At 31.8% G+C, this 14,298-nt stretch overlaps 1 protein-coding gene across 23 annotated transcripts in view; it reads right to left on the reverse strand.

Annotated features, from left to right (window-relative positions):
* Positions 1-14,298, reverse strand: part of LOC111696970 (uncharacterized) — a 59,841-nt gene that overhangs the window by 33,015 nt on the left and 12,528 nt on the right. For 18 of the 23 annotated variants that reach the window (XM_023466799.1, XM_023466803.1, XM_023466801.1 and 15 more), the window contains 15 exons: positions 14,061-14,198; positions 12,491-12,571; positions 11,465-11,584; positions 10,548-10,668; positions 10,260-10,404; positions 9,929-10,083; positions 9,378-9,434; positions 7,038-7,123; positions 5,402-5,520; positions 4,786-4,812; positions 4,349-4,381; positions 1,394-1,479; positions 1,014-1,253; positions 691-844; positions 153-292 (listed from right to left, as the gene is read on the reverse strand). In XM_023466799.1, the coding sequence (XP_023322567.1) occupies positions 153-292; positions 691-844; positions 1,014-1,253; positions 1,394-1,479; positions 4,349-4,381; positions 4,786-4,812; positions 5,402-5,520; positions 7,038-7,123; positions 9,378-9,434; positions 9,929-10,083; positions 10,260-10,404; positions 10,548-10,668; positions 11,465-11,584; positions 12,491-12,571; positions 14,061-14,198 (1,702 nt within the window). Of the gene's footprint in view, positions 1-152; positions 293-690; positions 845-1,013; positions 1,254-1,393; positions 1,480-4,348; positions 4,382-4,785; positions 4,813-5,401; positions 5,521-7,037; positions 7,124-9,377; positions 9,435-9,928; positions 10,084-10,259; positions 10,405-10,547; positions 10,669-11,464; positions 11,585-12,336; positions 12,355-12,490; positions 12,572-12,771; positions 12,817-14,060; positions 14,199-14,298 lie in introns of those variants that run through there. The other 5 variants (XM_023466798.1, XM_023466808.1, XM_023466807.1 and 2 more) reach the window with 5 other exon arrangements.

Raw genomic sequence — 14,298 nt, forward strand, 5'->3', positions numbered from 1 at the left:
ACTTGAAAGCTTAGGATGATGAAAACAGATAATGACAATATTTGACAGCTAAGGATGAGGATTGAGGATAATTTAATAGTTTAGGAGGATGATAATTTCAAGGTTAAAGATATGAGTAATATTGACAGGTGTAAATAAGTGGGCTTGTGTACCTGTATAGCCATGATATCCTTGTCTGTGTAAGAATGATCAGGACTAATATCTCCAGGTAGGCTGATATTAAGGTTACAGATAGGATTAGGTTGAACCTCTCCTTTCCCTGTCCTCGCCTCACGGAAGAAGCTGATACGTCCTGAACAATTAATATGAAATATACACTTTAACAACGAACTGAAATGAGTTTGCATTAGACATTAATTTTGCATTACATAATAATCATATTTGTATTTGCAAATAAACAATACTCGACCTTTTTGTACCCACTCCGGAGCATTTAGTATTTAACATTTACATATAATAAGAAGCTGTATTTTATAATAATATTAGTAATCCTTAAAAGACAATTTATATTTAATTGAATTGAAGAGTTTGTTGTTATAAAACAACTGTCCATCCTTTTTTTAAAGAAAATTATGATAATCAGGGATTAAATACAAAATGTATAAATACAAATTTTAGAAAGCTCAAGTCGCACTTTTCTTTTACGGCAAAAAATGCTTAACAAAATTGCTTTTAACTGTTGTAACTGACCTAGCGGATCATTGTTTGGATCTTTAACTCTAACTGTGAAGGGAAGTCTGTTCTCCCTGAAAGCGAGGAACTTGTTGGTCAACTGATCTCCAGATTTAGTGACAGGTGTCAGATTACCAGCAAACTCAAGGTAGTGAGTCTTTCCTTCAAGAACCTAAACAAGATGCTGGTTGATCACTGTGACAACAGTTTTGTAAATATAAATACATTACAAATGTATATAATTCCTCCATAAAGCCTAAGTTTGATGAAATATGTCTGCAGGTTTATTTTGTTAACCAATAAAATAATGAAGTCAACTCAGAGGAAAAAAGTCTTTTTACCTCAACATCTCTGGATTTAGCAACTTCGTGAAAATGCTCTTGATGTTCTAAGGTTTTCTCCTCCCTGTCATCCGTCATACAGAAAACCCGCATCCGAGCCTCAAGCTGCTCATGGCGTTTAGCGAACACAACATATTTAGCCATAAAGGGAACGTGAATAGCTTCTTTGTACAATGTGGTGGCCATCTTTGTAGCTTCAGGAACATTTCTGCAGTCCATTAACCAGAACCGGGCAGACACCTTAAATACACATACGACATAAAAAAACATTCAAATAATTTTATTCTTTAAAAAAAAAAAATCAAAGTCAATATAAAATTAAATCAAATCAAAATAAGAATTGTTCAAAGGCAAAGAAGGATAAGCTATTAAAAAATTACCGTCGTTGTAAAGCTGACACAATCATTAAGGAAGTTAAGAGGAGTAGAACCAGTGACATCCTCCCACTGAGCTCGTGTTGTTCCACCTGATTAATCAATCAATCACGTCAACCAATCAATTAATCAATCAATAATAAAACATGAACATCAATGCATAGCTACAGTCAACACCCAGCTAGATTTGATTTCATTCTGTACAGTAAGCGGCAGGGGGCAGAACTTGAGACAAGTTCAAGTTTTACCCCTTTATACCTCACAATACGGAGCAGATGAAGAAATTGTGCAAAAAGTGAAATAGCTTTAGAAAAAAAATAAGAAAGGCAGAAGTCTCACCAAAAAATCAAATATCTTGGTTAACAACCCCCCAACAAAAACATATGCTCAGAATCTGCAAAATCGCAAGAGCGTCTTGAAGTAAAAAGTAAGAATTCAGTTATTTATATTAAAATGAACAAAAAATACAAGGTTAACCTGGTGCATAATTATCATGCATTTTTATGATCTGTTTCAAAGAAGCAGCCTATTTAATAATTACTAGGGTAGCCTTAAAACCATACAGCATGACCCCAGGATTTGCAGGATATTATTAACGACTGTATAGTGTCTGACAAACAAGTCAGGATAAACTGTTCATGGTCAAGCACTTAGCAGAAACATTAAAATGTAAAAAATGGGCATTTTAAATGAGTTGCCTGAGGTAAGGTGTCTTAATAATGTTAATTTTAAGACACCCCAGATTGATAGCATTTTTCAGTGTATGTAATGTAAACTAAAACTGTCTAATTTACTACAAAATGAATACAGAAAAGTAAAAAGAAATGGTAATCTTAATTCATTAGCCGATATTACAATTTTTCAGATATAAATTTTCCAATAAGTTTTTCTAGTTTCTACCAAATCTGCTGAATGGTTTAAATGAAGGATTTGATAAAAATTGGCATTATATGTAAAATTTTACATTTACTAAGAATTATTGACAAATCATCATTGGAAAATATACACCCTCATTGTGAAGGATATGTTTCTTGTATATAGTATTGCTAAATGTCTAAGTTTTGAATTGTATGATGATCAAGTATAGGGTATAGGAAATTAAGAAGGATATAACGTATCCTGTATTAAAGGATTAAAGGAAAAATGAGGTTACAATGCAAAAAGAGGATAAAAACAAATATTTGGTAGCTTGCAATAAATTTTAAAAATTGTATTTAAATATTTTAAATATTGTATTGGGTTATGATAAAACAAAACCATTGTGGATTAAAGTATTAAATAGATTAAAACTTATAAAAAGAACAGCTGATTTTATTAAATTGTATTGAGGAATAATATGAATAAGACTGGGAAAAGAAGGAAAATAAAGTTGATGAGATATGGTTAAGAAAGATATAATATCTTGTTTTGAAAGAAATGATTGGGTTTTCAATTTTGTGTTAATGTTAGTCCAAACCACATAAAAGTTGATGCCATTTTATTTCCAAATTTTTCTGAGGGCTAGAGGGATATATAAATTAGGGATAATTTTATTAAGATAGGTTTTACAAGAATAAAATCACTAAGGTAGAAGTATAAGTACATATAATTTGGTTTTATCATCTCACTACAGCTAATATTTAATGAAATTTCTAAATTTGTATCAAATGAAATTAAAGTTTCTTAATTTTTATGGAGATGGAGTTAGTGATGAAATTTTAATTATTATCAATATTGATATTTTTAAATTATGTTTTACCAACAACTTAAATATTTGCTGACTATCCTGAGTTGTAAGCCAGTTGATAAAAAGAGAAATATTTAATTTAAAGAGAATTTTTTTGAAAGTTCTAAGNCAAAAAAAATCAATCAATATTGCTGTTAAGGGAGAATTAAACTGATGCTGTTTACTGAAGTCCAGGTTGTCCTGCTACTAGATCTCAGTTCTACATGCAGTTTGCATGTCCAGTAGTACTCAACAGCTTAAAAAATGATGTACATGTATAACATGTATACATTTTACATGCCAAGTGTGTTTCATTTTCTGCTGTACAGATAGAAACAGTACGTACACTGTACATGCAAATATGTTAAAGGGAGTGTTCGCGAAAAATGAAAGGGGGTATAGGCTTAATGCGATAAAAAAGCGCTTTTGATCGATACTAATCTTACTTCTATCTGTTGCGTCTATAAGGAGAAAATTGTTAGAAACGACTCACACGGAAGAACGCAGCGCCCATACAAATTCGGAAAGATGCAACATTCAACTCGGATCGTAAACAAATCAATTTAATTCCAAACAAATCATTCAGATATTACAAACAATAGTAATCGGTTATTTTTCGACGCATTCATATATAGTTAATATTTCATAATATTTTTGATTTTGTTTTTTTTAGATTAATTTTCGCTGGCGCTGGATTTTCGAACATTCCTGGAAAATATGAAAATGTCGTCTTCATTATCAAAAATCCTCGAAACAGGAAAAAATGTAACTCTCAAATCATGAAAAATACAAAATGTTATGAAATATCAACTATTTACGAATGCGTCGAAAAATAATCGATGACTATTGTTTGTAATATCTGGATAATTTGTTGGGAATTAAATAGATTTTTTTACGATCCGAGTTGAATGTTGCATCTTTCTGAATTTGTATGAACACTACGTTCTTCGGTGTGAGTCGTTTTTAACAATTTTCTCCATATAGACGCAACAGATAGAAGTAAGATTAGTAGCGATCAAAAGCGCTTTTTTATCGCATTAAGCCTATACCCCCTTTCATTTTTCGCGAACACTCCCTTTAAGTTAGAAAATAAAATCATTCAGCAGACCAGTCTTAAAGAACTATTATATTTCTCAGGCTAATTATAAACTTGTGCTTTTAAGAAAATGGGGGGTCGACATGCAGTTTTGCAGTGTGTTTCTTTTTGTCGCATAAAAACATGTTTGAAGGTATAAAAGTTGATTGATAAGACTCACTAGTTGAATATTTGTAGTTATTGGTGGAGCTCACTAAACATATATAATCTCAGTTTTATGTTTATGTGCCAGCTAAGTTGTCTTACAAAGAAAAGGTTTGTTTAATTTTTATTTATCAGGACATTGCAGTTTACATTAAAAAACCAATATATTTGTAAGACCAACATAGAAAATAAATATGAAATCTACAAAATTCAAATAAAATATTTTTTTTCAGACAACTCATTGAATTTTTTAAATTGCCTTTTATTGGCTTGACTGTCCCAAAAATGCAAATTCTGGGGACAATCTTTATCAAACTTGCATTTGTTTAAAAAGAATTTAGGTAAAAAGGCAAGTATGTTATAAGGGCGCCACAGCTAGTGAAGCTAAAATGGTTGAAAACTATCCCAAAGGTGTGGCGTCCAAAATGGAAGTAAAAAATGCCCAGATTTTACCTTTTAAGGACCGTTTCCTGAACACACCTATTGCAAGCAAACGTTAATACTTTATCCTCAAGCAGAAAGGTAAACAGGGTGTTCAAAAAATGCTTGGATAAATTGCCATTATCAAATTAAGTCAGAAGCTTTTTTGAGACCCTGTAATCTAAGTGAAAATTAAGTACTATTTTTTAACACTCTCTGAACAATTTTAACAAATATATAGTGAAGATTGAAAGCAAGTGAACTGATCTATTAGGGGTTATATATATACTAGTAATATGTTTAAAAATTAGTCATTATTAACTGATCTAAACCCCTAGCTTTCATCTAGATACTAATAGAAAACTAATAAGATACAATACAGTATACACAGTACATGTCTAATGTACAGTTTCTTTGATCCTCAGACATAAATAATCATGAGTATCAGTTAAGTAAATATGTCTGAGAAGCATAGCTACCCAACATTGTAATGCATGCTCTAGGGTTGGGAACACAGTTTTCAAGTGCACAGGTCATATTTCAATTCACAATTTTCCCAGGAGAACGAATTGGTTTTTTTTTATGAATTTGTTTAATTAGTGCGCGGAGTGGTGACAAGTACGCGCGCACATGCTGACCAGCATCTTACCTGTAATTGAACATAGAAGACGAAGTGTCGGAGTATCACCGGAGTACTGGTTTATCATTCCTTTACCAGCAGCAACAGGGACAGGGATAGTCAGGGTAATAGGTTTATGGAACTTCCGCCTATCAATAAGTAGGTACAGGATAAAACAATAAAAGGATATAATTTTTTTTTATTTCTATTGCTCACATTAGCTTTAAAATCAGAATCCAAAATTGAAAACCTTTTGTTAAAATTTAAATTGTAAATGATTAAAGATCAACCATTTTTATGCAACCAAAATCTTAATCTTAATCTTCTAAAATATCATTATTTTTAATATGTACTTTTTATACTTGCTGTGTTGAAGAATTTAAAAAAGATCTTGCCATTATAAATAAACCATTACACATGTATTGATAATATTAATAAATATATAATAATAAAAGGGGGCCAACAAGATATTTTATAGATTTATGTATTGTATTTCAGCATGTAATTTGGTTCCAGGTTTATTTTCCATTAATATTTGGCTTCCCCCCCCCCCCCCTCCCCCTCCTATCAGCATTCTCTTTTAAACCAAGAGAGAGAGAGAGAGAGAGAGTTTCTTCCGAAAGGAATTGATTTTATGAAAGACCATTCTTGGACGACGACATTTAAAGTTGGTAAATAACAGCATGAAATACTGGAAGAAGACATTTCATGGTTTCTCTCTAAAACAGGAATTTGAAGAAAAAATCAAATTTACAGATTACAGAATTATTCCAAACCCAAAGGAACGGAAAAAAACATCAAACTAACTTATTTTACTAAATAATTAGCTAAAAGTAACAAGAAAAATATAACCCTGTGCTTTTGTCAACAAGTTGTTGGTGAAAAAAATGACAAATTTTAAATGTATATAGAAAGTTTGTAATAATTTATAACGACCCTTTATCTTTATTTTGAAAATACCCAGGGGTTATATCCGCCGCTGTTACATCGTCGTCGCATATATCAATACAATAAAGACGACTTTATATTTCAATTTTGAGTTTTATCAAGCTTTTAGACAGCATGAGTACACATAAACATGAAAAAAGAACGTGATAATCAAAACTTAAATAAAAAGTCGTCTTCATTGTATTTATAAAATTGCCGACCACTGTCTTTGTTTGTTTATTAGCGACCGAGAAAATATATCTCCGCACTTTCTCAGCTTGGAGAAAGGTTTCTAAGGACACTTGAAAATAAACCTTTTTATTTTTGGTCTTTTGACTTTTAAATCTACCTCATACAATTCAAAATATTATTAATTCTTAACTAATAAATAAATTCTTAAACAGTAAATAAAATCTATGAAATTCAAAATGCGTTAAATAAAGATAAAAAAGTGAAATTCATTTGTGCAAAAACTTTAGCGAACTTCTAAAATTATGAGCGACGGAACAAACATTTAACATTTTATAATCCTTAGTACAGTAATTTCGCGCCAAATTGTTTGTACTCCATTCATTTACTTAATACTTATTATTTCAAGAATAATATCATATCACCTACATGAGTAACGATAAGCACTTTCGTATAAACTGAATAAATAAAAAAATAGCTTAAGCGGGTCAGTTAACCCCCCCCCCTCCCTTCTCCTATTAGAAGTGCAATTGTTTCCAACTCAATATACCTTCTAGGTTCAACGGTAACAATAGGAGATACTGCTACTCTGTTGCCGAGAAGCTTAGCGGCCAACTCAGGAGGAATAGGTTGCGCCTGAACACAAAACAAAACTGTAACAAAAAATAACAACAAAATAAAAATAAAAACTGTATTAACATTTTTTAAGTTAATTAAGGAAGTTGTTCAAGTTGTGATAAAAATGTTGATACAAAAAAAAACAAATAAAATAATTTCTGAGCTCATCAAAATTAAATAAATGAAAATAAAAATAGAGCAAAGGTCGAATTTGACAGAGTTCAGAAATTATTCTTTTAAATATTTTATTTGCCCAAAAACAATAAAATTATTGTGTTGTTTTCTGAAGAATCAACCTCGACCTTTGCACAATAAAGTGAAACTTTTCAAAATAATTTTTTTATTTTTGGGCAATTTTTTTAATACAACATTGACTTAGGGTTCTACAGGATATTATTATACAATGAACAATAGACATTATACAATGCCGACCCCTATACAACGAATCTAGCTAAAAATTTACTTTACAATATCAATTTCCCTGAATAGTAAATGATTTAATTAGAGCTGAAATATGGCAAGATTGTTTTTGAGCGACTTCCCTGAAGTTTGCGCGGTTAAATATTTTAAATTAATAAAAAAGCGGTTTCGTAGATTTATGTTAGTGCGAATTAACGGTAATTACATAATTTCAGATACACAATGGAAACTAGGAGACTATAAGCAAGATAGAGTGTCCCAAAAAAACTGGATTCCAGATAAATGTTTGCAAACGTTTTGGTAGTACATTGATGTAATTGATGAAACAGTACCGGAGCCTATTTGGGACACCCTTTACAGTGTAAAATTTATATAAACAAATGCTACATTCAGATCACCAGTCTAGATATGGTTTGATAAAAATTTTCCATTGTCACAGCATGGAATTATGATTTATTTGAATATTCCAATTTGAAAATAATATTGGGTTTGGTCCAACCTGTATTAAAAAAACCCTGATTGTTCTGAGATTTCTAAGTTTCTTTGAGCATAATTATTTTAATACTGGAGAGTTCAATTTTATCAAATATAGAATTTTACAAATTACTGAGCTTCTTCCAATACGATATTTATTTTACAGTTATTTCATTTTGCAATTCTTATGCTGAGATTCCTATCTTTTATCCTTCTGATCCCCTATACACTTTCTTTCTTTTTCCTAATCTTTTTTCTTACCTTTAAACTACTTTACGAACCTTCTTCCTTAACACTAACCTGTATTTTAAACTCTAACCTGTATTCCTAAACTCTAACCTGTATTCCTAAACTCTAACCTGTATTCCTAAACTCTAACCTGTATTCCTAAACTCTAACCGGTATTTCTAAACGCTTCCTTTTTTCTTTTCCTAACATATAATCTTCTTTTATAAATCTAAAATTTTATTTCCATTAGTCGAACCTTCTTTCTTAACTTAAAATTTCTTTCCTAACGTTCACCTTCTTTCTTAACTTCTAACCTTCTTTCCTACTTCTAACCTTATTTCCTAACTTCTAACCTTCTTTCCTAACTTCTAAACTTCCTTCTTAACTTCTAACCTTCCTTCCTAACTTCTAACCTTCTTTCTTAACTTCTTTTCTAACTTTTCTTTTCAAAAAAGCAGATCACTTAAATTTTTATATTAATCTTTTTCCCATGATAAGCAGAAAAATATGTTTTGGAAGAAACTTTACAAATACGATAAAACAACGAATGATAAATGAATATCATCCGAGAAGAAAAGATTCTATATTTTTGGCAATAGCAAGAAGTATTCTCATTATTCTTGTTCCTTCAAGAGAAGCCTTATCCTCACATAGAGGGGTTGTTTAAAATTTAGACACTTTAAAATTGACTTTTAAAAAACCCTATTTGTTTAGATTCTTAACAAAAGTTTAGAGCTTCCAGAAACTTTTCCCTCTAAATCATACGAATTGGATATACCCTTTCTATCCTTAATCTAGATATTTGGTCTACGTCTAGACTATATATATATGTACTCCAGTTAATCTAAACACCACCAAACAACAAACTTAAATTTCTAACATAGCTGGGTTGTCACCCTACAGCCTACAGGGTGATATCTTGATACTGGACTAAAAACCAAACGCCAGAGGTTAGGGATTTTAGGAGACTAGACTTGAAAACAATTAACGTTGGCTCAAAAGTCTAAAAACCACCCTTTAGGATGGCTCCAGAGTAGAATTTTTTTTACCAAATAAGACAGAATCGTTTCTTCTTGGGAACATGGTTAACTGTGATCTTCTTAAAGATACCGGTAGCAGCAGCTGATTTCCTTGGCCGGAACATGTTTACCTGAAGTCCAACTTTAATCTTCTTAGTTAAAGCTGCCTGTGGGAACAGTGCTTGCACCTGGATTAAAAACAGGACCAATTAGATAATTAACATTTTCAATCTCTGAAAGGATGATAGAAGATTGAATGATCTTGTTTGGGAAAATGATATTGTGGAAGGAGAGGGGAAAAGTTGGCACCAAAACCCTACTCATTACAGTCTGAACATATCAGGACAATGAATCAGATAACATTTCTACAAAAATCTTTTGAGGAAAACTTAAATAAAAAATTTGTTGTGACCCCCATCAACAAATCACTATTCGTACCTATTGCTTTTCTTACTTAAAGATTAAGATTCAAGACGAAAAACGACGAATTGTTTGACCAAAATAGCTTTATAGATTAAAGGTTATTTAAATATATAAACTTGTATTACCAGTCATGACTTGACCGATTTGCATAAAAAAAATTTGGATGGGGATGGTTTCTAAATTGAGTTTGTTGACTTTTAAGAGAAAGTTTAGATTTTCAGGTAAAGCTTGGTACTCACTCTAGTAATATATGTAATACCTGAGGAACAACTGAGCTGTTGACGAGTCCTCCCTCAGGACCAATATAGTGGAGCTCCTGCCGGATCCTGGTAATGATGGCGAAGTACTGGGGGAAGTCGGTGGTAAGGATCCTAGTGATTCTGTTAGTGTTCAGATCTTCTAGAGGACCAGCATCTAAATAGGACATAATCGTGTGCTGTTTATTGATGAATGAATTAACCCATTAACAGTTCTTTTATTTATAGAAATTGTCAAGGCAATTAAGAAAAAGTGGGGCCTAAGAACTACAGGAGGACGGAGCCGTTTTGTAAACGTTAAGAAACTTTGATTTCAGGATAAATTAAATTTACCTTCTCCATCGAAGCTTTCCTGAAGAACCTCCTGTACAGCCTCTTCTGTAGCTTCAAGAGAGTGTTCACGCCATTTCTCTCCATCATCACTTCTTAGAATAATTATCTCACGCTCCCGCCCTCGCAGGGAGGCAAAGTGGGGAACCTGAACACAAGATTCATTAATTAGATCAAATTAATGAAAATATATCAAAATAAGGATAAATATCAAAGCTTCGGTTTTATCAAAACGTCACATTCTTGCAAAAATTTGGAAAATTGGTTTAATAAGAATAGAAGATCGCTAACCTCTATTATGACTGGTCCAAGGAAGTTTGCTTTTGCTGGTCCTAGCTCCAGTATTCTGCTGGCTAGAGCTTCTCCTTCGTTTAGAGGAGGAGGATGGACTAGCTTATCCTTCTTCAAGTACCTATATTATATAATTATATAATTCGCCTCAAATATTTACCAACTATCAACACAGTGTGTTCTATATTAACTTTAAAATATATGAACAATCCTTTAACTCACATCTCTTTCTGTACAACGTAATTTGTGACTCCATAGGAAAACCAGATCACCAGAAAATTTATATAGAAATTCACTCTAACCTACTACAATCCATATTATTTTTTCTACACATGATTACTATACATATTTCCCCTTTTCATCCTATCCAATTTTTCAATTTAGATTATTATCTATTGATCCCTGTCAATATTTATGAAGCGTAGCTCGAGTGTCTACCTTGACATAAAAACATTTAAAAGATCCCTAAACACCTTCTACAGTTTTAATATACAATGTATGGTTAGCTCAACTATCCGTAACTGGTTCATCTACTTCTCGCTATTCACTAAATATAACCTCAGATGCATGAATGCATAACTTTTTTACTATTGGCCTCTGAATTGCACACTACACTATTAACTTCAGGAGCTTGTTAACAAGCTAGCTATTTAGTAAGTAAATGAAAAGTCAGTATGACTTTAGACGATAGACATTAGACAAAACTAAAATGAAAAATATTGGCGGAATCTAATGAATCTAATATACAAGAAAGAACGGTTTAAGAAGAAAATCAAAAGTGTGTCCATTGGATACTCAGATTAAGTAATCGGGATTAAGGATATCTTTTTCTAAAATTTTTCAGCTCAAAAAATATTATAAGATTTGATAATGATAAGTCTAACAAGGTTCAGTTTATAAAAATCTTCTTCATTTACCTGCATGTTACCCTCATAGGCATCGGCGCCTTCCTTGGAGGTATTATAACGCGCACACCGGAGTGACGGCAACCGCGCATTGCTCCTCCACGTGCATCGACCATGAAGCTAACCAGGAACCTGGAAAAGATACTATTGTAGATAAAATATGATGGATTGAGATTTTAGGATGATAAACCAAGAGTATTCTTTTATCAAATATGAAAATATTTGAGGACATTTTACAAAACTTTTTAGTTCATAAAATTTTTATTTGGCAAAATAATTCAATACTGTAGGTTTATTTCTGAACTACAAACACGTATCTAAGGGGTAAACTACAATATAGATGTCCTTAAACCTTAAACCTTTAAATAACGAAACAAGGAAAGTTATAGTATTTATAACGTACCCAAAAAAAAAGTCGTTTCATAAATAAAAAAATACTTTGTATTTTGTATTTAAATCTAGTATAACAACTCTACTACAACACGGCAAATAAAACAATCATAAAACGATTTTGTTATTTCAGTATGAGATCATTTTTCAGAACAGAAATAGCAAAAGTTGCGTTGTATTCAAGCCATTAACTTTTTTACTCATTGAATTTTAAACAAGCCCAACATTTCTGGAAACAGGTTTGGCATATTAATGCATTAACTAATCCCAAACTTTAAAGCAGCATAATAACTAATCATTGTTGAATCTAAATCTTAATGAAAATCTAACTTAAGAGTTCAGAGCAAACTCAGGTTTAAATATTAGTTCACCATTTTCCATGGCAGTGTCCCTTAAAAAAGTTACCCATTAATAAAAACATATCATTTAAGGTATAAATAAGTATCTAAATACAAAAATAATGATATCAGACATGCACAAATTAGTGTACTTACGATTTCCAAGTGAGTTTCCTGTAAAAAATTGAATGTGTTAGTAATCAAACATGTTAGTATAGAAAGGTGGAAAGTCCACAAATGGGGGAAGGGGTGATTGATCAGTGAACACGAAATCGAGGAAATCAAGGCAATCAACGGAGTCGAACCAAACCTTTCACGCCACATAGAGGAGGTAGTACTTTGGTTCCCTACACTGGTTGCAACACTAGCAAATGAATGCGCGCCCTTAACCCTAAATATTTATGGGGTTTACTTACAGACCGGTCGATTATAGAAATATACCAGTAGAAAAAAAAGAAAAAAGAAAAATTGCTGTAAGTTTTGGATAAATCACGAATAAGCGAAGTTTGCATAAATATTTCAAAGCGGAACAGATTTTTACTAAAAAAACACATTATTTGCAAATATCCTCCTGCTTTATTCATTGTTTACCAATGTTCAGGACCAAACCTCTGTATAAATACCAAGCCCCCTTCAGCAACCAACTATTAGTATAAACTGAAGTGTTTGAAGACATATTGTTAAGCTAGAGATGCAGACTAGCAAATCATTCGATTCCTCATTCATACATTTTACAGTCACATAGTACCATTCCATAATACATTACAATCCACAGGTCAAAAGTTGTATATTTTAACTTTGCTAAGTCAGTTTAATCTATATTGCTGAGCCTTGTATTTAAACCCTGTCTTATTTATTTCTTAGTGGATTGTCCCACATAAACCAAATATAAGGCAAGATACGTTCATTTTCTTTAAGTTGCATTCAATTTCGTTTTTGTCCATAATTCAGATATTTTTTAAAACTTTTTCATATCTTGCTGGCACTAGGACAAGGGGCATTAAACTATGTTCAATTCATTCAGCAGTCCCATGTTACACAATGCCCTTGGGACCTAACCATTTTTGATCCCATTAACGATCTTAAATCCATGTTTTTATATTTATTATACATACTCCAAGAATCATGATGTCATTTCGTAAAAGTAGTTTCAAAGCCGGGCAAGCAATAACTTAATTCTCCCATTAAAAATACAACAAATTCCAAAGGGCATGCAGACTAGAGAAACCGTTATTGATTTTTAGATTTCATTATGTTTAAAAGATAAGATTTTTGCAAATGATTTTTAATAAAATGCAAGCACAAACTGCTTACATTTTTTTACTCACAAATTCATTAATTTGATTGACGTTAAGTGTTTGTGAAAAAATGGCAATACACATAACCTAATCTAGACATAGAACAATGAACATTTAGTTTTGTCTTAGAATATTTATATACTAAATAACAAGCACAGAACTAGTTTTCTAGGCACCATGTCAGCCATGTAATGAAACATGTGGATTAATAATGATATCAAATTTTATTTTTAACCCAATTTCTTTCTGCTTCCATGCCTTTGAATATATTTAATCATCAGACCTGTGACCATTAATCAGTTCAATGCAATGCAAAATGTCAAGCTCTTCCCTGGTATTTTGTTGGAAGAAGAAATCAAATAAACTGATTAAAAAAAGGTGTTCAACTTTTTTAATTTATCAAAATTTAAAATTTATTGTTTACTTAGTGATCCTTTATCAAGTTTACATTCTTTAGCAACCAACAATAGAATGTGAAGTACGTACAAAAGAATGGAGAATGCACTGCGTACAAACAGAGAGAAGGAGGGGGGGGGGGGGGGGGGGGGGGGGTTATGGTCTGTAAAATCTGTAAAAGCTTACCCTGCACTGACAGGAGGTTTGGTTGGTATCTCAATATTATCCGTCTGATCATTGTTGATTAAGATTTCAGCTTCAAGATTATAATCTCGACTCTTCTCCAACTCCAAGATTTTCTTTTCTATACTTAGTTCCGCAACCCTGAAATTAAACACAGCTACTCAAACAGCTTAAAATTCTCAGAGTATACTTAGACAACTAATTTTCTCAAAATGTTTTCTTCATTAAATCCAGATGTTCT

Source organism: Eurytemora carolleeae, unplaced genomic scaffold, assembly GCF_000591075.1.
Source record: "Eurytemora carolleeae unplaced genomic scaffold, Eaff_2.0 scaffold35, whole genome shotgun sequence".
Lineage (NCBI taxonomy): Eukaryota > Metazoa > Arthropoda > Copepoda > Calanoida > Temoridae > Eurytemora > Eurytemora carolleeae.